Genomic DNA, 23,362 nt, shown 5'->3' with positions numbered 1-23,362 from the left:
CTGTGGGTGAAGGTGAGAGGAGGAAGACTGAAGGAGGTAGGAGAGCAGGAGAGGGAAGCTCTCTCCTTTCTTCTAGACACTGAGTCCATTAGAATCACAGAGATGAAGTCAGAGAAGAGAAGCCTCTAGAAAAAATCTACTTGAAAGGAATTGACTCTACAGCATTGCCGATGTGTCCTAGTCCTGCCTTCTGGGGCCAAGGAAAACGAATTTAATTCTCTTTCCAAAGGACAGCCTTTCAAATAACTGAAGATAAAGATAATCACAAAGTCTTTCATTCTCCAAGCTAACACCCCTGGGTTCTTCATTTGATTTTCTTACAGTATGATCTCATTTCCTGACCATCTTTATCATATTCCCCTGAACATTCTTCAAACCTGCTAATGTCTTTCCTAAAATCTGGTGTCCAAACCTGAACACAAAATCTGAACACAATATCTGCTCTGACCCAGGCACAGCATAGTGAGCATCACCTCCCTCACCTGTGGTATCAGGCCTGTGTGAGAATCTCATTGCTCCAGGTGCCACACAGTCCTCTTGACTGCCTCTCCTCCTTCCTCATGTACTTCCCAGGCTACAGCCCCTGTTTGTGGGCATCCCCAGAACTAAGCCATCCTTCCTCAGGGCCTGAGGAGTAGTAGCTCACAACTGATGAGAGGGCTTGGGGGCATTAGCCCAACTATTCTGAATATGGGCCACCCTTTCTTCCTCAAATAGGGCTTGTAGAAAATTTGGAAATGGTCAATAATCTCATTGCAATTGGTCTTTGCCCACCTGCCACTCAACTACTGACAACACTGGATGTTAAATCAGTAGTCTTATTTCCTCCTTATTGATTTTTCCTCCTTTGGAGCATATTGCAGGTCTGAGAATCTGCCAGTGATGCCTGGTGGAAACTACTCAAGACTATGCACAGCTCCCAGTCCTTTTTCAACTATCTTCCTCTGCAACTTTCACAGTAATAAATTATTTTCAATGTTGACCACTAAAGGATACACTGTTCTGTTCGTAGCCATCCATAAAGACTTTCTACAAGACTATGTCAACAGAAGAATACATGCTTCACTGAAATCATGCATTCCCTAAAGTATCTATTTTTTTTATTTTCAGAATGATCCTTTTTTTAAGTGGAAAAGAAAAGTATTGTGGTCCATACCTAGGTGGAGCCCACATTCAGGACAATATGGTACATGAAGGTCACTGGGCAGTCTCATCCTCACTTCCACCCTGTTCTTGCTGATACCTGTAATCCCACAATTTGTTTTCATTTGTTCCTTTAGGTTCCCTTAGGTTAAGGCATTGCCCCTTGTAAAAATGCAACTTCTCTCATGCGAGATCACGTTCCAGCTTGTTCTCACTCATGAGTTTTCTAAATTAGCAAGAGTGCCAGGAGCAGCTTTTGAGTGGGAGAAGAATAAAGGGAATTATGTGACCAGAGAAACCAGGTCAACCAAGAGCACAGATACTCAAATACATTGTACCTATTGAATTTTTGTCTGTGTGCCGGTCCTGGGGTGCCAGTTGGCAAGTTGTAGTCTTGTAGTCTTCCTGACGGCACTGCCCCCCACCCACCCAGAACCCTGCAGTCTATATGTACCTGGGTATGGCACTCGACCCTTGGTTGTCAGCTCAGTCAGCAGGATTCCAAAGGACCACACATCAGACTTGATGGTGAACCGGCCATATAGGGCAGCTTCTGGGGCTGTCCATTTGATGGGAAATTTGGCACCTAAAGGAGAGATGTGTATAAGGAAAGAAAGAGAAGTTTCTCTGTCCTTGGGGGACTTAAGCTGGGAACTTCCTGGCTATACTGATATCATAGAAGCATACACTCACAGTTGAAAGGGGCATCATGGCACCTAGCCCAAGCTCCCTCCCAGTATAGCCCCAGCACAGCTTTCTTTGCCTGTTCACTCCCACTTGTGCAAAGTATCTAAACAGTTGCTCAATCTGGTCATTTTTTTTTCTAAAATATCTCATGCAAATGTCCCCTTCTCTACATCCACTTAGCAACCACCATAGTTCAATCTTTCATCATGTATCATGGATTATTGGCAATAGCCTCTTAACTGGCCTTTTTGCCTCCTGGATCTTCCTTCTCCAAATTGTCCTCCACCAAGCTACTGAGAGATTCTCCTAAAACACAGACTTAACCATGTCACCCTCTTTCCCATTCAATAAACTCCACTGGCTTCCTATCACCTCCAGAATCAAGTAAAAAGTTCTTTGGCATTCAGTTTTGTACAACACGGTTTCTTCCTACCCCTCTAGTCTTTTCATAGACTAATTCCCTCCTGCATTCTAGGACTTAATTATCCTTGCTCACTAGATACCTTCTCCTATCTCTATGCCATTGTTGTGGATGTTCCCCATCCTACATGTCTTATTCCCTTTTTCTCTTGGAATACCCGATTTTCTTCAAGACTCAGCTCAAGCACTTCCTTTGGCAGGAAGCTTTTACTGCTCCAGCCTCCAGTCCAGCTGTTAGCACCTTCCTTTCTGAGGTTACCTCATACCTAGCCTTTCTATGTATATTATCTATATGTATATATGTCCATAATGTCTCTCTCCATTAGATTGTGATGGCTCCTTGAGGACTGGGGCTGTTGCACCCTTGTATCTTTTTCCCTGTATAGCAGTATGGCAGATACGGTTCCCAAGTGTAGTTCTTCCTCCCAGATCATGACTAGCTTCAAGTGGTGTGCAGATATCACCTTGGAACAGAGTTTGTGTTTTTCAAAGTGTTTGTAGATCCATCAACTCCTTCAGGCTTCACAAGACCTGTTACTTGACTAGCCTGACATCCTGTGGTGAGTTAGGGAATTTATTAGGGACGTGGGGAAGTAAGGTTGGGGGGGGCCTTCAAAGTTGATTTAGCCAACTCTACGACTTGCTGAAGAAGAAAACAGGCCAAAAGACACGAGCTAAATTATCCGCAGCCACACAACTAGTAAGTAGCTGTGCTTCAAACCAAAATCTCTGACTTCATATTCACTAATCTACATTGCTCTCTAACTTGCTTCCCATTGGTGCATTTGCCACAGCTGCCCTAACCTTCCATTCCCCCCTCTCAATCCATAACTGCTTCTCCTTCAAAATCAGACCAGATGTCCTGTCCTCCAGGACACCACCCCTGACTACCACCTGTCTGGAAGGCCAGGGTCCTATTGGTAAACTGGAGAGATGCTATTATGCCCATTTTATAAAGGAGGGGACCAAATGGGCAAGGTCATGTGCTGAGTGGGTAGCAGAGCTGAAGCGTCCCCTGCACCCTCCTTCCCGGGGACCTTCGTACCTTGTCTGGCAGTGTACTCATTGTCCTCAATGAGCCGGGCCAGCCCAAAGTCTGCCACCTTGCACACCAGATTCTCTCCCACCAGGATGTTGGCAGCCCGGAGGTCTCGGTGGACATAGTTCATCCTTTCCACATAGGCCATCCCTGATGCAATCTGTGGGTAAAGATCATGTTTCTGAGAGAGCCCTGAGCCAAATGGGTCGTGTTGGCTGACTCAGCAAAGAGACAGAGTTAATTGTAGCCAGCGGCAAGCCATCCCAGGGGAGAGGTTGGGGTTAGTACATATTCCATGCCCTATTTTCAGGATTTGGAGATGGAAGAATCCCTAAATTCCTAGTCCAACCCTAGTATTTCATAGAAAAGGAAGGTAAGGCTCAGGAAGATAAAATGACTGCCCAAAGTCCTCTGAAATTCTCAAGTCTAACTAACTAATGCATTATTGATGGAGTTGTGAACTGATCCAACCATTCTGGAGAGCGATTTGGAACTATACCCAAAAGGCTGTCAAACTGTGCATACCCTTTGATCCAGCAGTGTCCTTACTGGGCTTATATCCCAAGGAAATCTTAAAGGAGGGAAAGGGACTCACATATACAAAAATGTTTGTGGTAGCCCTTTTTGTAATGGCAAAAAAAAAAAAAAAAAATGGAAACTGAATGGATGCCCATCAGTTGGAGAATGGCTGAATAAGTTATGGTATATGAATGTTATGGAATATTATTGTTCTCTAAGAAACGACCAGCAGGATGATTTCAGAAAGGCCTGGAGAGACTTAACATGAACTAATGATGAGTGAAGTGAGCAAAACCAAGAGAATATTGTACACAGTAACTGCAAGATTTTGTGATGATCAACTGTGATGAACTTGGCTCTTTTCAACAATGAGGTGATTCAAGGTAACTTGTGATGGAGAGAGCCATCCACATCCAGAGAGAGAACTATGAAAACTGAATGTGGATCAAAGTATAGGATTTTCAACTTTTTTGTTGTTGTAGTTTGTTTGTTCTTTCTCATGTTTTTTTTCCCTTTTTGATCTGATTTTTCTTGTGCAACATGATGAATACAGAAATATGTTTAGAAGAATTGTACATGTTTTAACCTATATCAGACTGCTTGCTGATTTGGGGGAGGAGGGGAGAAAAATTTGTATCACAAAATTTTTCAAAGGTGAATGTTGAAAATTATCTTTGCATGTATTTAGAAAAATAAAATATATTAAAAAGAAAAAAAAAAGAAATCCTTCAAGTCTAAAGTCTCATTTTAAAGATGGAAGAACCTGAGTCCCAGGGAGAAGCAATTGACAGCAAGTCAGCGACAGAATTGGGCTCAAACTTAGGGTTTCTAAGCTCAGACTGCCCCATTTCTTCATTAATCAATTAGTAAGGGTTTGCTCTGTTGCTCTGTTGTTAGACTGTAAGTTCCCTTTGAATAGGTACCTCATATATATTTGAATCCCCTATAGTACAGTACTTGTTATATGATTTCCATTCAATCAGTAAGTGCTTAATATATACTTAATGATGGATTGCTTGAATCAATAGCAATTATAACAATATTATAAAATTATAACTTTTTTTTTTTTTTGCTGAGGCAACTAGGGCTAATAAGTGACTTACCCAGGGTCATACAGCCAGGAAGTGTTAAGTATCTGAGGCCAGATTTGAATTCAGGTTTTCCTGACTTCAGAGCTGGTGCTCTATCTACTCCACTAACTAGCTGCCCCACAAATTATAACATATTTCTAAAGCACTTTCAGATTTGTCTAGCACTTAGTAGCCCCTTTTAGGAAGGTAGAGCAAATATTATTATGCTCATTTTACACATGTGGATATTGAGAGATCGACAGAAGAGGTCATCCAGTTAGGAAATAGCAAAACCAGGGCAGAAAGGCAGGTCTTCTGAATCTAAGACCATCCCTCTTTGGCAATACTACCATCCCTCTCAACCAGTCAATATGTTGAACATGTTCATGATTTCTTCCATGAGCCAACCCAGCAGTCACAGTTCAGCTCAGAAATTTAAGACACAGTTGAAATGAATGGTCCAAATAATAAATCTTACAAGTATAGAGCAGAATGACAAATGTTGGCCTAGAATGGCCTGAGAAGAGGAGGAAACAGGGGCTTAAACATTAAATGGAGCAGTGTCTGGCAGAGCCCACAAGCCAGTAGTCTGAGTGCCCTGGACTCTGGATTATTCTTTGAGCTCACCTGAGCAGCCATGTCCACCAGCTGGGGCAGCCGAAGATATTTGCCCATGTCACCTTTAAGGAAGTCCAGCAAGCTCCCTGTGGGAGGAAGAAGCATACTCTAATTGGAGGTGGCCTGGAGCCTCTCCACCCTAATATTTACCCATCAAAACACAAGAAAAGTGTCCTCGCCTTGGCCATTAATACAGGGAAACCAATAGGAGCACTGGACAAGGGGTTCTACGAGAGGGTAAATTTTGAGGTGTCAGTTTCATGACTCCTTAGTGGAAAATTAGAAGGAAACACAGAGATCATCTAACTTTCTCATGTTGCTGATGGGAAAACTAAGGTCCTGATGGAAAATTATTGTTTCATAAGACCACAGAGCTAGAAAACAGCAGCTCTGTAATTTGAATCCAGGTGTAGTAGAAAAGGGCATTGCAAAGCAGACGGCAGACCTGGGTTTGATTCCCTGCCTGGCCTTAAATAGCTGCATGACCTTGGCCAAGTCACTTCTTTCAAAGCCTCAGCTTCTTCCCCTGTAATATGAGGCCTTGCATCTCTAAGATCCTTTTGGGCTCGTGTGCCAAGACAGGGAATATGAAAATCAAGTGAATGCCCTGGGGTGCTCATTATTTTAAAGAAATTTTGAGGGAGTTTAGGACATGAGATAGAGAGGCTGAGGAGGGAGAGAAGATTGCCTGAAGTTCAGTTTGGAGAATGTCAGGACATTGTGATGTGGTCTTAGGGTTAACACATAAAGCAATTCTGGGCCAGGTCCAAACAGGTTAGGTTCTCAGAATGTTTTGTTGATGGGCCTTTTGTTCAGTTGGCAGTCCAACAAAACCTTCCCATTTAGAGCAGCAAATGAAAACAATTTGTTCCAGTACTTGGTTCACTGTTCATTTCAAATCTATTTGGTGGGGGAAGGGGAAATGAATCCTTTATACAGGTCAAGATATGTTCTGTGAATGTCATCTATTAAGTGTCCAAACTGAGTTTCCTTGTATTTCCTCCTAAAATCAGAGGATTTACAACAGAAAAGAAGTTCAATCACCATTTTACATATGAGGAAACTGAAGGCCAAAATGGACCATGAAATTATGGATTTAGAGCCAGAAGGGATCTCAGAGGCCATCTAGTCCAATCTTCATTTTACAGGCAAGGAAACTGAGGAAAGAACTCATCTGACATTACATAACTGAATGAAGGATGAGAGCCTTAAACCCAGACCTACTGCCTCTTCAACTGCTCCATCGACTCACCTCTCCACCCATCATCACCTCCCACAGTTCATCCACTGTGACCACACCCAGCCTAACTGCCCCGTGGCCTGCTCTCTGCCCTCAGGTTTCCTTTCTTGCCCTGCACAGCTCACCCTTGTTCATATATTCTGTGACAATGTAGATGGGCTCCTCAGACACCACAGCATACAGCTGTACCAGCTTCTCATGCCGAAGCTTCTTCATGACCTGTGCTTCTTGCAAGAAGGCTTCTGGGGACATGGTGCCAGGCTTCAGGGTCTTTATCGCCACTCTGGTAGTGCCATTCCAGGTCCCTGAGAATCGAGAAGCAGTGGGTTCAGGGAAAAGTGCCCACCTGAGGGTGCCCACCTGATCTCCTCAGAAAAGGAAATCTGAGAAACATTGAAAAGGTGGAATTAACAAGGTCCAGTAATGGAGCAGATATGATGAAGTAGATGGGAGAGAGAATTAATGAAGAGTCAGGATTGACTCTGAAATCTCAAACACAGATAAACCCTGAAAAGAAATAGGGAAGTTAGAAGATATGGGTTCAAGGGGACAATTAGGAGTCTTGGTTTGGACATGATGCGTTTGAGATGAGTTTGGTACCCCCAAGGGAAGATGTCAAGCAGGAAGTCAGAACTGTAGGACTAGATATTAAATTCTAGAGAAGACAGGCCCCATCCTAAGTGAGAGCCATCAGTTCATTTCCCTCTTCTACTCTTCAGACTTCAGCATCATCACTCCCTCTCTTCCTCTTCCCTCTGATGATAGAAGAGGAGGTGACCCTCTAACTGTGGGCATTTGATCCTATTCCCTCCCTACAGTCTCCTGTGGTAGCCATTCTTCTCTCTTGGGCAACGTTAGTTTCTCCTCCCCTGATTCCTTCCCAGTTGCCTACAACATGCAGAGTTTTTATAATGTCTTTTAAAAATGACCATTGACCTTTCTATACTAACCAATTCAATCTCTCTCCTCTCCATCACTGCTGAACATATGAGAAAAACTGTCTATACCTAATAACCCCACTTCAACTCCTTGCAACCATTCCTCCAACTTCCTCAGTCTGCTGACCCTATTCTCTAACACCACTGCATCACGAAGATCTTTTTCCAGTTCTTATCCTCTGTGCCCTTTCTGCACCTTGATACTGTTGGGCATCCCCTCTTACTGAAAACTTTCTCTTGTCCCTGGATTTCAGAGCCACCCTATTTTCACTTCTTACTTTTCTAACTGCTTTGTTTCTTTCCCATCTTCTTCCTCACTGCTTAATGATAATTTTCCTCAAGAGAATTTTCTTTCTTCTCTCCTTATACCCTCTCCCTTTACCATTTTATTAATTGCCATAACTTCTCTATCTCATTCATTATCATCAACACCTTGAGGCAGATTCTTCAGTCCTTCAGATCTGACCTTTCTTTTGCCTTCCAGATATGCACCTCCACCTGACTCTACAATTTCTCTATCTGGATACTTCACAGACACATCAAACTAAGCACAAATGAAATTGAGCAAATTGGCTGGTATAAGTCTTCATTACTACAAACCCGCACTACTGTGACAGTATTCTCCTGATCAAACCTTGCTAGTAATTCTCCAATAAAAAGTTCAGGCTCTTTAGCCTGCCATTCAAGGACCTTCACATATTTATTTAACATCCATTTCTTCCAAAACCAACTGGACAATTTCCACCTCTGTAATATGCCCTTTACACTCTCAACTCTTCATCTTGCCTATACTGTTCCTAATGCCTGAAATATCATCCCTTCTACCCCTTTGTGGTTTTTTTTTTTTTTTTAATTTATTTTAAAGCCCAGATTTTTACATTTTTTTTCCAGTCCCAAATTCTTTCTTCTTTCCCTACCTTCTTTATCTCCCTTCTCTACCTTCTGTACCTACTGAATTACTTTATGGTCCTTTTAAAATAGAACATGTTCTATATAATCTTCCCTGATTCCTCATCAATAATAATCTCTACATGGCACCTTGTACTTCCTTAATATGTCATATAACATTATGTACAATTAATGATATTGTTTGTTGCTGACTGTGTTTGTATTTCATCTCCCTTCTAGCCTGGGAATACCACAAGAATGGAGACCAGTTTTAGTTTAGCTTCATATCTCCCCTCTCCCCAAGTGCCAAGGACAGTGTTCTGCACAGTATATGCCAAATGAGTGTTCAATGAATGGATGGATGGAACCATATTGTGAAGGGCACTGAATGTCAGCCAAGAAGTTTAGTCATTGTTGTGGGGGTCAGGAGAAGGAACAGTTCATCTGGAACAGTAGCAGAAGTCATGTAAGCAGAACTATGATGGGAGAAGATCCACTCAAGTGGGAGGGAGGTATGAAGGGGGGTAGCTTTGAGTAAAGGGAAGATGATCAGGCGAGATCTTGATATGATTGACAGGACTGGGCCCACTGACTTGTGTGCATGTCTCATTTCCCAGCCAGCTTGATTTCATTTCCTTCATTTCAGGGACTAGCCAGCCTCTGAACTCACAGGATGTCCCCTTTTAGTTCTTGCAAACAGTAGGAACTTAATACAGCTTTGCTGACTTGATCTGCCCTGACTGAATTAGAAGATCAAACCATATACCTGGGCAGCAGAGAAGGAACACTGTTCATATTCTCCAACTAAGGTGCAGGCTTCAGGGATTTCTCCTGTGGCTTATGTGGGGAAATGGCCAGCCAAAAAGGAGGCTCAGCCGGCAACAGAGACGGAAAGGGAAGGAGACGAGAAAGGATAGAAGACAAGGAGGGAGGGAGGGAAGCAAGGAAGGAGAGAGCTCTCACCCATCCACACTTCTCCAAAGCAGCCCTGACCCAGTTTCACTTCCAACCGCAGGGACTCCCGGGGGATTTCCCAGGCATCCTTCGCCAGGCCCTGGGTCTGTGGCTTGGACGTCGGACAGACGTTGGTGAGTCTGTGGCACAAGCCATCAGCGTGTTCTGGAAAGGGAAAGGGGAAAGAGGGAAGTGTGAAAGGCCAAACAACTGATGAGAAATAAACTCTAGGATAGCCACACCCTATATTCTGTTCCTTAGCTTTTTCAAGATTTTGATTGAAGTAATGAAAATGTATTTGCCCAAGGACCCTTTCTTCTTCCACCTTTTGCTAAGTGTGTGCACACACATACATGCACACATGTGTGCATACACACACAAACCCAGAACACAAATCCCATGCACAAAAACACATGCAGGCAAGTTTCCAAAAAGACGCACACACATATGAAATTATATGTAATCTTACAAGAAAACACACAGATGTATCTGCATCCAACATGTGCAGACAGACACCAGTGCATGTGGCAATCTACACAAACACAGGTCTGTCTGGTTGGTGACAAACCCACCAGGACCTGCGAGCAGATATGAGGAAAGACATACATGTGCCCATGCATGTACGAGCCAGTTAAAAACCCCCACACACGCACACAGGCCCAGAAACACCCAGGCAGCCACACACAGACACTTTCAGGCACCCAGAGAAATATACACAAACACACACATACACACACACATATCTGCAGATGTGCAAGAAATCACATAACCATGGGGATTTCATGGCTCCTCCCTAAGCTGCATCAGCCTTCCTAGGGACAAGTCCAGCCAACTGACCTGTGGGATGCCAGTGTCTCTGCAATGTAAGGGGGTTTCTTCTGGCTTCCTTGCCTACCCCTGTTTCACCCACAGCTCAGTACCCATCAAAGACTCCCCACTTCTCCCTCTTGCCAAGATAAAACTGCCAGCCCCCTCCCTCTCCATCTCCCTCCCCAGTTTCTGTCTGTCTGAATGTCTCTGTCTGTCATGCACACACACACACACACACACACTCATTGCCTGGCCAAAGAGCAGAGCAGGGGCACCCCCATCCCAATGGGATAGCTGACTAGCTCACAACAAAAACATACTGGAGTAGTAGGCCGTGAGCTGCTGCAGGCTGTTAAATTGTGTGCGGGAAGTGATGTAGAAGCCTCCACTGTCCAGTTTTCGGATCTTATAATGTTTCACATTGAGGCCCTTGGCATTGTCGAAGTCAGAGACAGAAAGGCAATAGGCACCTACAAAAAAGAGTCCCGGGAGACAACAGGTTACTGAAGCAGGACCTCTTTCTTCCAAGGAACCCAGACTCCTTCTCATCTCAGGACAACAATGGGATCATACACTTCCCTCCACTTGAGCTCTCAGAGATGTCAGCTCCAGGAAGGAATCCTAAAAGGGGACCCCCTTTCCCAGAAGCAGGGACAGGGGGACTCCAAGCACACAAAGGACAGGGTATTGAGCTGTGGCCAAGACGAGGGCTAACTAACAATTAATCTGTTGCACCTCTCCTGAGAGTATGGAGGATCTGCTGGTCCAAACCCAAAGACAAAGATTGGAATGAAGGAGTGAAGGAAGTGGGGAGACCCTCATCCTTGGTCCTCATTCCATTCTAGGCATAACAACCTTTGTATCAGATCACTAGAATTGTGTCCCCTTGATAAACAGAGCCTTTGAGTGGAATGATAACAGGGCCATGAGTCAGAAGAACTGGTTTTCTAGTCCTAGTTCTAGTCCTAATTCCACTGTATCACTTCCCCTCCCTGGGCTTAAGATTCCTTATCTTTCAAATGTGTATAATAATAACTGCCACACTGAAAGTATAAAATACCAAGTCATTTTAAAGAGAGAAACAAACAAAACCCAGCCAATTGCACTACTAGGTCTGTGTAATATCCTGGTTAGCTTTCTTGGGAGGTCTTGGGACCACCCTTCATTTCATTCCTGCCCTTTACAGGTCTGTATCCCAAAAAAATCATAAAAAAGAAAAAAGAACCCATGTGTACAAAAATATTTATAGCAGCCCTTTTCTTGGTAGCAAACTACTGGAAATTGAGAGAATGTCCATCAATTGGGGAAGGACTAAATAAGCTGTGGTACATGAATATAATGGAATATTATTGTGCAAGAAAAAATGTTGAGCAGACAGATTTCAAAAAGCCTGGAAAGCTTTGTATAAATTGATATAAAGTGAAATGAACAGAATCAGGAAAATATTGTACACAACATCAGCAACATGGTATCATGATCAACAATGAAAAACTCAGCTCTTCTCAGCAACACAATGGACCAAGACAAGTACAAAGGATTCCCAAAAGAAGGTGCTACACATAACCAGATAAAAAACTGATGGACTCTGAATGCAGATCAAAGAATATTTTTTCACTTTATTCTATTCTCATGGTTTTTCCCCTTTTGATCTGTCTCTTCTTTGACAACTGTGACTAATATGGAATTATGTTTTATATCATAGCCCAGTATAACCTATATCAAACTGCCTACCATCTTTGGAAGAGTCAAGGGAGACAGAAAAATTTGGAACTCAAAAATCTTGCAAAAAATGAGTGCTAAAAATTTTTCTTGGCACGTAATTGGGGAAAACAAATAAAATACTATTTAAAAGAAGTGGGGAGACTCTCCTGCTTCTTTGCAGATGTGAGGGAACCACAGACATGGAATACTGCATTATTAGGTCAGACATTTTTGTATCTGTTGTCAGTTTTGCAGATTTTTTTTCCTTTCTATTTTCTTATACTTTATCATAAGTGATAACTCTGCCATGTCATGGAAGAGCTATGTAATGGGAAATGTAGGTGATGTTAAAGCAAAAGTCATAATAACATTTATTTTTAAAAAAGTGACCACTGCTCCCTGCTATCAATATGGAAGATCTAATAAGGCAGTGAAGTAGTAGTAAAATGGAGCTAGACTTTAAGTCTGGGTTCTGGTGCAACAGGAATTGATTGACTCCATGATCAAGAGAAAGTGATGATCTCTCCAAGCTTAGTTTACTCCTCAATAAAATGTGGATAATGTTACTTATGTTACTAACCCTGAGGAACAAGATGGGGTAGTGGGGGTTGTGAAGAAAGGACAGTAGTTAGTATTATCATTACTCTGGGTAGGACAGAGAATTAGTGAGTATCCTGCTTACCCCACCCCTCCCACCCAGCATCTACACCTGTCCTCTTGGATAAGTGGTAAGGAAGCCCAGAAGTCTGCCCGGGAAAAAAAATTAACAAGAAATCCTTGCCCTAGTCCCCAGTCCAGGCTTGGGGCCACATTCCACTAGCTTAATGGTCCCTGTATATCTACCTTTAGAAAAGGACAGGAAATTCACCCCTCCTTCTCGGCTAGGTGCAGGGAGGGGCAGTCATGGTTCTCCCTCCCCAGAAAACCTTTCTTGGTCGGGGGCTTAGGTGGCCAGAAGGCATCATCCCCAAAAAACCCGGTGGGACTAGGACAAAGGTGAAAAAATGCTTTGCAAACCAACTATTAAGTTGGTTCTTAGTTACATTCCATTCCAAAGGTTAATTTCTCTGTCCACAAAACAAAAGTAAATGGTGAAGCCGGGAGGTTAGAAATACCAGAGCTTTGGGAGACAGGTTTCTAGGTCACTGGAGGAGGGAGTGATGTGCTGCTCTTGAAAACTGAGCTCAGAGTCTGACTTGGCCACCTGCTTAACTACAGATTGCTGAAACTAAGAGAGACCTTATACCAAAACACAGCATGTGACAGCTGGGAGGGTCCTTGGAGCACAGAACTTCACAACTGGAAAGGGCCCAGAAGCTATCTAATCCAACCAGAAACTCTGAGAAGGTAGGCACTTGGACAGTCAGTCACAGAGCAAGCCCTGGGCCCTGAGCCGCCTGAGCATCCATACAAACTGCTCTGTCTGTCTCTAGCTCGTCCTGGTGCCAGAGGCTCTGCAGAGGAGGGAGGCCCGAGTCCTCGGTTGTCATGGGTAACCCGGCTATTCCCAGCCCCCTGACCCACTTTCCACACAGCTCTTAGGGAGAAGGCTGGAGCCAGGGCCAGGCCTGGCTTCCCATGGGAAGCCTGGCACTCTGCTGATTGGCTGAAGGAAACAATGAAGGGGCCAGGCATCCTTCAAATCAGATCAGTGTGGCCCCAACAGTGTAATAGAGAAGGGGGAGAGAGGCAGCCCAGGTGATCTGCAGCAGCCCTGGAGGTGGGAGATCAGAGTTGCTGTCGTGGCTGTGGTAACTACAGAAAAAGGGGAGAGTGAGGATGAAATCATGAATCATCCCCTAAAAGAGCACTAGGATACCATGGGGAACTTGGGCCAGCTGGGGCTCAGAGATGTGCGCTCATTGTCCCTGTTCCTCTGAATCCCCCTCTTTTACCAAGTGTGACCTCCTCATGAAAGCATTCCTGGATCATCCTAATGGTCAGTCCTCTCCCCCACCTCAAATGACTTGGCGTTAAATTATCTATGTGTAGGGATTGCTTTGTTTTTATCTTGGAATACCCAGTGCCTGGCACAGTGTTCTGAAAAAACAATTTAAAAAAAAAAAAACACTAAGCTCCTAAGAGGTGCTGTTTTTGTGCTAAACTTGGGAAAAGGCAGGATACAAAAAGAGGCAAAAGACAGTCCTTGCTCTCAATTAGCTTACAGTCTAATAGAAGAGACAACATGAAAGCAAATATATACAAAGGAAGCTATATATATAGGATAAATATGAAATAATGAGTGGAGGAAAGGCACTAGAATTAAGAGGGAGGCTTCCCTGTTGTGTAGAAAGTGGAATTTTACTTGGGATTAAAAGAAGCCAGGGAGGTCAGTAATCAGAGCTGAGTAGGAAGAGCATTCACTGGCATGGGGGACAGCCAGAGAGAATGCTGGAGCCCAGAGATGGGATGTCTTGTTGTGGAACAGCCAGAATGTCACGAGCTTGCTCGTGTTAGGGAGTAAGGTATAAGAAGACTGGAAAGGTAGGAGGGGGCCAGGTTAAAAGTACTCTGAATGTCAAATAGAGCATTTTCTATCTGCTCCAAGAGGCAACAGGAGGTTGTTGATAGATCATCAACCTGCCACCAAACACTATAGGTATTTAATATATCTTTGCTGAACTGAACTGAAGTAATGAATAATGACTGAATAGTACTTTCCATTTAGAGCTGAAAATTTCAGAATTGGAAGGAACTTTATGGGTCATCTAGTTGATGAATGTGATTGCTGACCCACCATCAGTGATATTTCTTATGTGTATTTTTAAGTTTTATTTAGTGTTTCCCATTGATAGTTTCCCTTTATATTTACAGATTACCACCACTCTGAGATCACTTGTCACAAAATAAAATTGCTAATAGTGACCTCATCTGAAAGTGCATGCAACATTCCATTATCTGTAGCACCCTCTATCTCTCTGTTTTTTAAATAAATAGAATTTTTTCCCTTCTCTCTCTCTCCTTTTCCCCATGGAGGGGGGGGGGGGCGGGGAACAAATTTCCTATAAGAAATATGCATAATTAAGCAAAACAAATTGTCCTGATAGTTGGTGTACAAATATATGTATTAGAGTTATCTCTTCCACATCACAACTTTCCTCACTAGAGTTTCAACATCATGAGGGTCAGCTTAAGAAATTAAATGGAAAATTTTTAATATTTTGTAGAAGCCGCCCACACTCAACAGACATGTGAAAGTCAGCAGATGACCCAGAAGCCATGACCAAATACTTAACCCAAATTTTACAATAAGGTTCTGTATAAATACCACCCCCCCAAAAAAAATTCAGATTTCTTTCCTGTTACACCAAAAAATTTTATACAGCTTGTGGGGAGGGGGGTCCCCAGTACTTCTAATCCTTCTATAATGTGAAAGGGATAACTGGGAGGGATATATGTATGTGTGTTATTTAAATATAATGAAGAGTGGAAAAGATACTGCAGGATTGGAGAAGAACCAATGTACTGATTAAAAAACAAACAAACAAACAAACGAGAAAAAGGTCTGAAAATCATTGGCTTCCAACTTGATTTCAATTCCAAGCAAAGTTCTTTAACAGATTATTAAAGAGATAGATAGGGAACATCTGGAAACAGAAACAGTAATCACAGAGAAGTAATATGACTTTATTAAGAACAAATCATGTGAATGTGATGAATTTAGAGAAGTATGAAAAGTTACATGAACTGATACAGAGTAAACAGTTAAGAAAACAATATACACAATGACAACAATATAAATGGAAAGAATCACACACACACAATATTAACAGTAAATGTAGAAAAATGGATAAGGAAGAAGCAAAAGAAAAATGTTCCCACTTCACCCCTTTGCAGAGGTGGGAGGTCTTCAAATGTTGCACATTGTACATATTATCAGACTTTCAATGTACTGGTCAATTATGCTGACTTTTTTTCCTCTTTTTTTTGTCTTTAAAAATATACAATCATTATATGGAATGACTCTCAAGGAGGAAAATGAAAAAAAAAAACTATGGTAATGCAAAAATAAATAAATAAATAAGTAAAACTATCTTTTTAAAAAGAAAAAATAATCATGCCAGATTATTCTTTTTTTTTTTTTTTTTTTATTTTGGACAGGATATTAGAGGTAGGTAGTACAGGAGAGTTACATGGGTCAAGTTTACCTAAATTCTTGCAAATTATTTGAGAAAATATCTCATGCTAGTCTGATGGAAAAGGAGAGGTATAGGCTAGTTCAGGTGTCAAACTAGACTAAAAAAATAACTGGGAAATGTTGAACAAAATAAATGAAATGATAATACAACAAAGATAATGTTTAATTCATGGTTTTCTAAATGTGTGTGCCCTGCAGAGTTTCATTTTCTGTTTGTATTTGAAGTCACTGGCCTAGATGATTATACAATTAAATGGATTCAGACCTGAGTGAAGACTAAAGGTCAATGATTCAATGTCAGCTTGGAAGGAAGTTTCCAGTGGAATCTGTTTGACCCTGTATTCAAACATTTTTTCAGAGACATAAAAAACTGCATGTTTATCCTGTGCACAGTTGTCACAAAGCCAAGTAGATAACACACTGAGTAAAAGTAAAGATCTAAGAATCTACCAGTGTTTTAAGAGCAGGGGTTGGCTGGGCACCGCCTGATCTAAGAAACAAATCTAATATGCTACTTGTCTTTATATGGTCCCTAAACTTACAATTCTGATATTTGAAAATAAAGTTTTACTCTATTAAATTTTTGTTTTATTTTTTTAGCTCACGGGCTCTACAAAAACAGGCAAAGAATCTCAGATGGTAGTTTGCTGATCCCTGTCTAGAACATTGGGCTGAATCTAGGAAGATGAAATTTAAAAGGGATAAATGTTTACTAAATTCTGCTTCTTTTAAAACTGAGTTCCTAAGGACAGTGCATGGAAAGCAGAACTGAAAAAGAACAGAAGGTTTAGGAGGCCTTCAAAGTCCACATGAGTCAACAGGGCGTGGAATGACCATTAAGATAAGCTAATGCGTCACTGGGCATTATGGTGAGAAAGCCTATGGTGATGAGCCTGGCCTGCCCTGTATAACTGGCAGCCTATAACTTTAGTGCCAGTTCTGTGCAGTGCTGTCCTGGGAAGATGTGAATAAGCTGGAAAACATCCGGGGGGCAGTCACTGGGATAGTGAAGTGCTTGAATGCAGCTCCATGAGGAGCTGATGGGGTTTAGACTGGAGAAGACTGGAGGAAACACACAACTGAACCTGTTTAAGTATTTGGAGGGCTAGTGTTGTGTGGAAGAGGGTGAAACTCCTATAGAGACCCAGAAAGTCAAACCACAAGAGCAAGGGTAGGAATCACAAAGAAACAAAAGTAGTCTGAATAGCAGGAAAACACTTCCTAACAACTAGATACCAGACATTCTGTTGTCTAAAAAAGGAACTGTGATTCCTCCTCCCAAAAGTCTTTAAGCAGAGGCTAGAAGACCATTTATCTGGTATGTTTCAGGTGGGATTCCTTTGACAAAGAAGCTGGACTAAATGACGATTAAGGTCTCTTCCAACTTTACATTTCTGTGCTTTATTTATCACCTTGAAATGTAAGTAAGGCATATATTATTTCCATTCACCAGACCAAAAAACCTGAAGTTCAGTGAGGGCCAGGGACTTGCTGCACATCATAGAACGAGAGGGAACTGGGACTCAAATGTAGAGAGTTGGACCCTAAGCCCAAGGACCTTGCAAGTTGATGGGACCTCTAGATTAACATGGGTGGTGCTTAGTTAAGTTGTTTCTAGAGATTGTCCCTAGCTCCCTACAAGGGCCCTTATAATCCCAGGATTCCAGAGCAGGGGGTGGAAGAATGGATACCTTTGGTAGTCTCACTTTCCCGGACCAGAAATGTGCCTCGGGGATTCTCCGAATTAAGCAGCAGCCGCTCAGACTCCCGACGGGTGATCTTGCCAAAATACCACCTTAATTTGGGGTCGGGGAGGGGAAGGGAAGGAGAAAGAAATTTCTGATTTTTGCTGATTAAAAAAAAAATCTTTTCAAAAAAGAGAGGACTTAAGTTTGCATCAGACTTCTCCAGTGTCACTGAAAGGATGCTAGGATGTAGGAAGAGGGTCTTTAGAGGTGGTCTCTAGTACAATCCCATCAACCCATTCCCACTTTGAACAAGGAGATAGACGTTCAAATGATTTGACTAAGGTTCTCTGGGCAGGAAGCATAGATTCAAGCCCATGCCCTCGGATTCTTTATCTAGCACTGATCTCTGGAAAAAGCAATCTTGCTTTGAATTGAAGCTAGTGGGTTCCTGTTCCTAAGAACCTGGCAGAGATGAGCAGCAAATTAGTGACAAACAGATCTCGTTTCTGTAGGGTTTTATGCTTTATCAAAAGCTGCAATTGCCATAGCCCAGGGAGATAGACAGTATCATCTCCCTTTTCACAGAAGACCAAACTAAAGAATAAATAGAATAAACTATACTATGTAAGTATACTTATATTTACTATATAAGTAGTATAAACTGTTGGTAGTAGGGGTAAGACTTGAAATCAGATCTTCCTATTCTCAGGCCACTGCTCTTTCCACTAACACCGAAATGACAGGCCCACATGAGCCAGCCGAGGACCGGAGGAGGCACAGGGAGCAAGGATGGAATGGAGAAGGAGGGGGTGCAGTGCAGCTACTTACTCCTCGGCCTGGATAGAATCAGATGGGGCTACGTAGTTGCTGGGGATGTAGCCAGTCTGTCCAGTGGTGAGTGAGTGGGCCAGCCACCAGTCTCCTTCTCTGAAGGAAGGGAAGGAAAGAGAAGAGGAGCCATTAGTTAGGAGGTCCAGGGAGTTCTTGGAGTAATGCTCAACTCTCTCTGGCCCCACAGCGCTGCCCTCTGACTGACAGGAGCAGAGAATGTCAGAAGTGGGAGAGAGCTTTGAGACCATTTAAGTAAAGCTCTCCACTCTCCATTTTATAGAGGAGAAAACGACAGCTAAGAGAGAATAGAACCTTGCCTTAGAACACAGAGGAATCAGGAAACACCACAAGCAGCTGCTCCAGGCTCTGGGTCTGGAGCCAGGATATGTTAGATCAGGTTCCTGAAAGCCAGAGAGGTGGCCAAGGGAACAGGCACAGTCTGGCCTGAGCCATCTGCCTTAAGCCTAAGGAGAAGCCAGGCCTATCTGACTTTGCCTCATCCTCCTGGAAGGGGCAGGGGCTTGCATAACTGTCAAATGCAAAGCCTAGAGGCCAGTCCTCTGGGGAGGGGGGTGCCTGGGTCCAGAAAGGACTATTACAGAGGAAAGTACAGCAGCTCCCAGGCTGTGGGAAGCTGGGTCCTGGAATAAGGGACCACCAGCAGCATAAAACCCTACTCATAGGCCATCATGGCTGGTGGAACCATCCAAATCATACCCTCATTCTACAGAGGAAAAAGAAGTGGTTTGCTCAGTGGGAGAGTTGGGTTTCCAAAACCTGGGTCCTGACTCCTAATCTTAGTTCTTTGGCCCCTTAACCAGATCCCAAATGTCCCAAGTTCTCCACTCTGCTTGTCCAGGGAAGGCTGGAGCAGACAGACCTAAGTCAGGGCACTTGGAGGGCTCTCCAGGTTATCTCCATGCGGATGCCATTATCCTCTGGGGACAGGACCCAGACTTGGGCATAATGGGCCATCTCCTGGAAGGTAGGCTTCATACTGGCTCTATGGCAAGGGATTTGGGAAATTCCCACCTGAAAGAGGCATTTGCACACACCTCCCAAGCAAACACAGACACCCTTTGAAGGGTGCGAGAGGAGAAGAATCTTCGGATACAGGCACCAGGAAAATGGGAAGAGGTCTGAGAACCTCAACTCTGGAGCCTCAGGATTATCCAAGATTTATATAGCAATTTAAGGCTTGCAAAATACTTTCCCTACATGATCTCAGTCTGTGCCTCACACAGACTTGTTAGGTAGTTGCTATTATTCTGTCTTTACAGATGAGGAAACTGAGGCTCACTGAGGTCATACTGCTAGGAATTGTCTGAAGCAGGATTTGAGCCCGGCCCAGCACTACATTCACTCAACCACAATGTCTAGCAAAGGTCAGAAATGAGAAAAACAAGAGGATGTGTCTGATCCTGACTTTCCAAACCCAGCCACCACCGCCACCTTGTGCTGCCCCTGACACAGACGTGTGATTCATCACTATGGTGCTGCTCCCTCTCCCCTAGGAGGCACAGTGGCTGCTCGGGCAGAGCCCTCTCCCTCATTAATGAACAGCCCTCCGTGATGGTCCATGAGTTATGTTTGCCAGCTGCTGTTCTCTGCTTGGTGCTCCCCAGGATGGGAGAAGGGGACATCGTCAGCTGGGGTCTCCTCGGCGTGGCCATGACCCAGCCCAGCCCAGGCCCCAGCCCTTACCCTAGCCCCAGCCAGGCGCCCTGGGAAGGGGGAGGGGGAGGAGAGAAGTACCTTTGGAGCCATCTGAATGTGAACCAGGTCTGGCTGGAGCACAGGGAATCCCGATAGACAACAGGGGAGCAGGAGGAAGAAAAAAAAGGAGAACAGAAAAAGAAAAGAAGCAGAATGATGATGACAGGAGAGCAAAGGGGAGGGAACAGAAAGAGAAACAGCCCAAAGCCGCGGCATCCGCCAGAGGCCAGCGCACAGCCAAAGCAACCAAAAGAAGCGCGGGCAGGGGTCCGAGAGGAGAGGAGAAGACAGAAAGGAGTGCAGGTGCTCAGCTTGCTCTACAGGGAGGTGGGAGCCTGCCCTGCAGGGGAGGCTGGCCTCGACAAGTAACTGCAGTCACCCTTGGCAAGTCACGCCCCCACTTCTCAGCACTGTCCTCCGTGGGGTCTGGGCTTGCGCTCACACGCTACGAGCCTCCCCCTAAAAGAGTCCACAAGCCTTTTTAGCTATAAAATTCTTAGGAAATCATGAGTAAGGAGCTTTATGGTGTAAAAGGCACTTTTACATCTGATTCCCATAACACACCAGGTAGGGGAGGCAAAACAAGGAAACTGAGGCCTAGAAAAGGGAAATGACTTGTCCAAGATCTCACAGACTAGCAACACTGAAACTAAAATTCAGATCTCTCAGGTCCTAGTCCAGTACTCCTGTACCCCAATTACCATGAACACCTAGTGTCCCAAGGATATCTGAAGGAGGATTTTGCTCCAGTATTAGCTATCTATATACAGACATATATAGATAGAAGCAGACATACACATGTATGTACACACATACATACATGTGCATATGCATGAACATATATACACATGTGTATATACCTACATATAAATATATGCATTCATATATGTGACTATATGTGTGTATGTATATGTAAACACATACATATGAATCAGAACTGTCATTAAATCCTCATGAAATAGGGTGGGAGAATACTACCATTCCCATTTTTATATGGAAAACATGAGGTCTCCAAAGGAAAGGAGGAAAGAGGTTTGATTCAATTCAACAAGTATTATTTAAGCACCTTTTGCATACCCAGGCTTGGTGCTAGATGCTGGGGACACAAAGACAAAAATAAAAATTACGCCTGACTTCAAGAGCTTAGAGTCTACTAGGGAGACACAAGACATGTACGCAGATGGCAGAGTTTATAACATGAAGGACGGACGCTCTCACCAGTTGACTGGTCTCAGAACACAGATGCCAGGAAGTAGATCTGTCCAGCTCAGCCCCTCCCAAATGGAATGACGGACAAGAGTCTGGTCTAAATCAGCCTCTGGCATTGGGCCTCCCAGCTTGGAATTTAAGGCTTCCCTTTCGTTGGCCCCCAATGAGGGGCCATTTTTAGAATCCCAAGTATGGGGGATGGGAGTAGGAGGGAATGCCTGTTATCAGCCCGATGGGGGAGGGGACATGGTCACAAAGAGAAGCATACCTGCATTCAGACTCACCAGTTCAGCATGATTTACCTTTGCCAAGCCTGGGCAAGGAAATTTATCCAGGTGTGAGGTTTCTGTGCTCACTGAGCCCAGACCTGGGAAATTCTAATACAGGAAGTTGGCTCTGCCCAAGACCAGCTGTCAAGTGTCTGAGGTAATACTACAGAATATTGAATCATTTTTCAACATTTACATACCAGAATATGTATACCCACAGGAGCGATGATGTCCCCTCAGGAGGCTGAACATTTGTCTCAATAAGGAAACTATTGTTCCGAAAAAGGCTCTTCTTTGGAATGGTATTTGGAGACATGTGGTGGGCTGAAAAGTGCTGAACTTGGAGTAAGAGGTTTTGAATTTAGGTTCAAATCCCACTTATTAGCTGTTCGGCAAATCCTGAAATCTCACTGAGTCTTTGTTTTCTCATCTGTACAACAAAGGGTAAGAGTGGATGACAAGGAAGGTTTCTTCTGGTACAATGACTTTCTAATTGGGTGCACAAAGCCAGTGTCTATTTTACATGTACTTTGGTTTAAGTAATAAAAGGCATTAGGCCACCTTATTCATTAGACTTAACTGGTGATATATATAAAATCTACCTTCAGAGGATCAAGACCCACTACCACTGAAGCAGTGTAGTATAGTAGAAAGATTCCTAGGCTGGGAGTCAAAAGACCAGAGTTCTTGACCCTGGTTCTGCTAATTCACTAGACATTCTTGGGTAAATCACTGTCCTTGTGAGGGCCCAATTCAAATTGGAAGAGCTAGAGACTCAATTATCCACCAGCTCACAAATTCTATTCTAATTCCAAAGAATATGCTAAAAGCAATACCCAAACAGAAGCTCAGATAAGTTCTAATTCAGAAGCTTTTATCCTAACGTGGACCCTGTTAACAGTCTGGTAAGACCTATAGACCACTTCTCAGAATAGTGTTTATTAAATAATTGAAAGAAATGCTAAATTTCACTTAGAGGTTAACGGAAATAAAGGTTGTTTTTTTTTTTGTTTTGTTTTGTTTTTTACTTCAAGGACCCCAGATAAAGAACCCATTATCTAGTCAATAACTTTTGCTATAATAAATGAAGCTCTGTAGGGTTTGTAGGATATTTGATTCTAAGCTGTCTGTGCTAAAAGGCCAGAAGCCAAGATTGGTGGATGGCTTCCAGACAAAGGAACACCAACTATTCTTCTCTAGGCTTCACTAGCCCTGTTCGTGGGGACAGTTGGGGGCATCCTAGAAGAATGGTCCTATAAAATTCTCTGAGCTGCCTAAAGAAAAGAACTTAAGTCATAAGAAGTGTTCTTCAATCCCCCCAGAACCAAGCTCATTAGTTGGTCTAGATGTAGGGTCCTATAGGAGGTATTCACATCAGGGGGAAGTAAGGCAGACTTAAAGCAGCCAGCTCACGTTAGCCATTCCCACTTTGTAGTCTAATGTTCCTGATGCTCAAGTCACAGGACCTTCCCAGGCTGTGCCCC

General features: G+C 43.3%; 1 protein-coding gene across 6 annotated transcripts in view; it reads right to left on the bottom strand.

Moving 5' to 3' along the window:
* Positions 1-23,362, bottom strand: part of SRC (SRC proto-oncogene, non-receptor tyrosine kinase) — a 167,788-nt gene that overhangs the window by 5,208 nt on the left and 139,218 nt on the right. For 4 of the 6 annotated variants that reach the window (XM_031954053.1, XM_031954051.1, XM_031954052.1 and 1 more), the window contains 9 exons: positions 20,440-20,472; positions 18,682-18,780; positions 17,857-17,960; positions 10,647-10,796; positions 9,526-9,681; positions 6,862-7,041; positions 5,506-5,582; positions 3,296-3,449; positions 1,598-1,729 (listed from right to left, as the gene is read on the bottom strand). In XM_031954053.1, coding sequence (XP_031809913.1) covers positions 1,598-1,729; positions 3,296-3,449; positions 5,506-5,582; positions 6,862-7,041; positions 9,526-9,681; positions 10,647-10,796; positions 17,857-17,960; positions 18,682-18,780; positions 20,440-20,472 — 1,085 coding nt within the window. The remainder of the gene's footprint in view (positions 1-1,597; positions 1,730-3,295; positions 3,450-5,505; positions 5,583-6,861; positions 7,042-9,525; positions 9,682-10,646; positions 10,797-17,856; positions 17,961-18,681; positions 18,781-20,439; positions 20,473-23,362) is intronic. The other 2 variants (XM_031954055.1, XM_023507323.2) reach the window with 1 other exon arrangement.

This window comes from Sarcophilus harrisii, chromosome 2 (genome assembly GCF_902635505.1).
Source record: "Sarcophilus harrisii chromosome 2, mSarHar1.11, whole genome shotgun sequence".
NCBI classification, from domain to species: Eukaryota; Metazoa; Chordata; class Mammalia; order Dasyuromorphia; family Dasyuridae; genus Sarcophilus; species Sarcophilus harrisii.
Note: the sequence above shows the minus strand (reverse complement) of the source record. Positions and strands in the feature narration are given on the sequence as shown.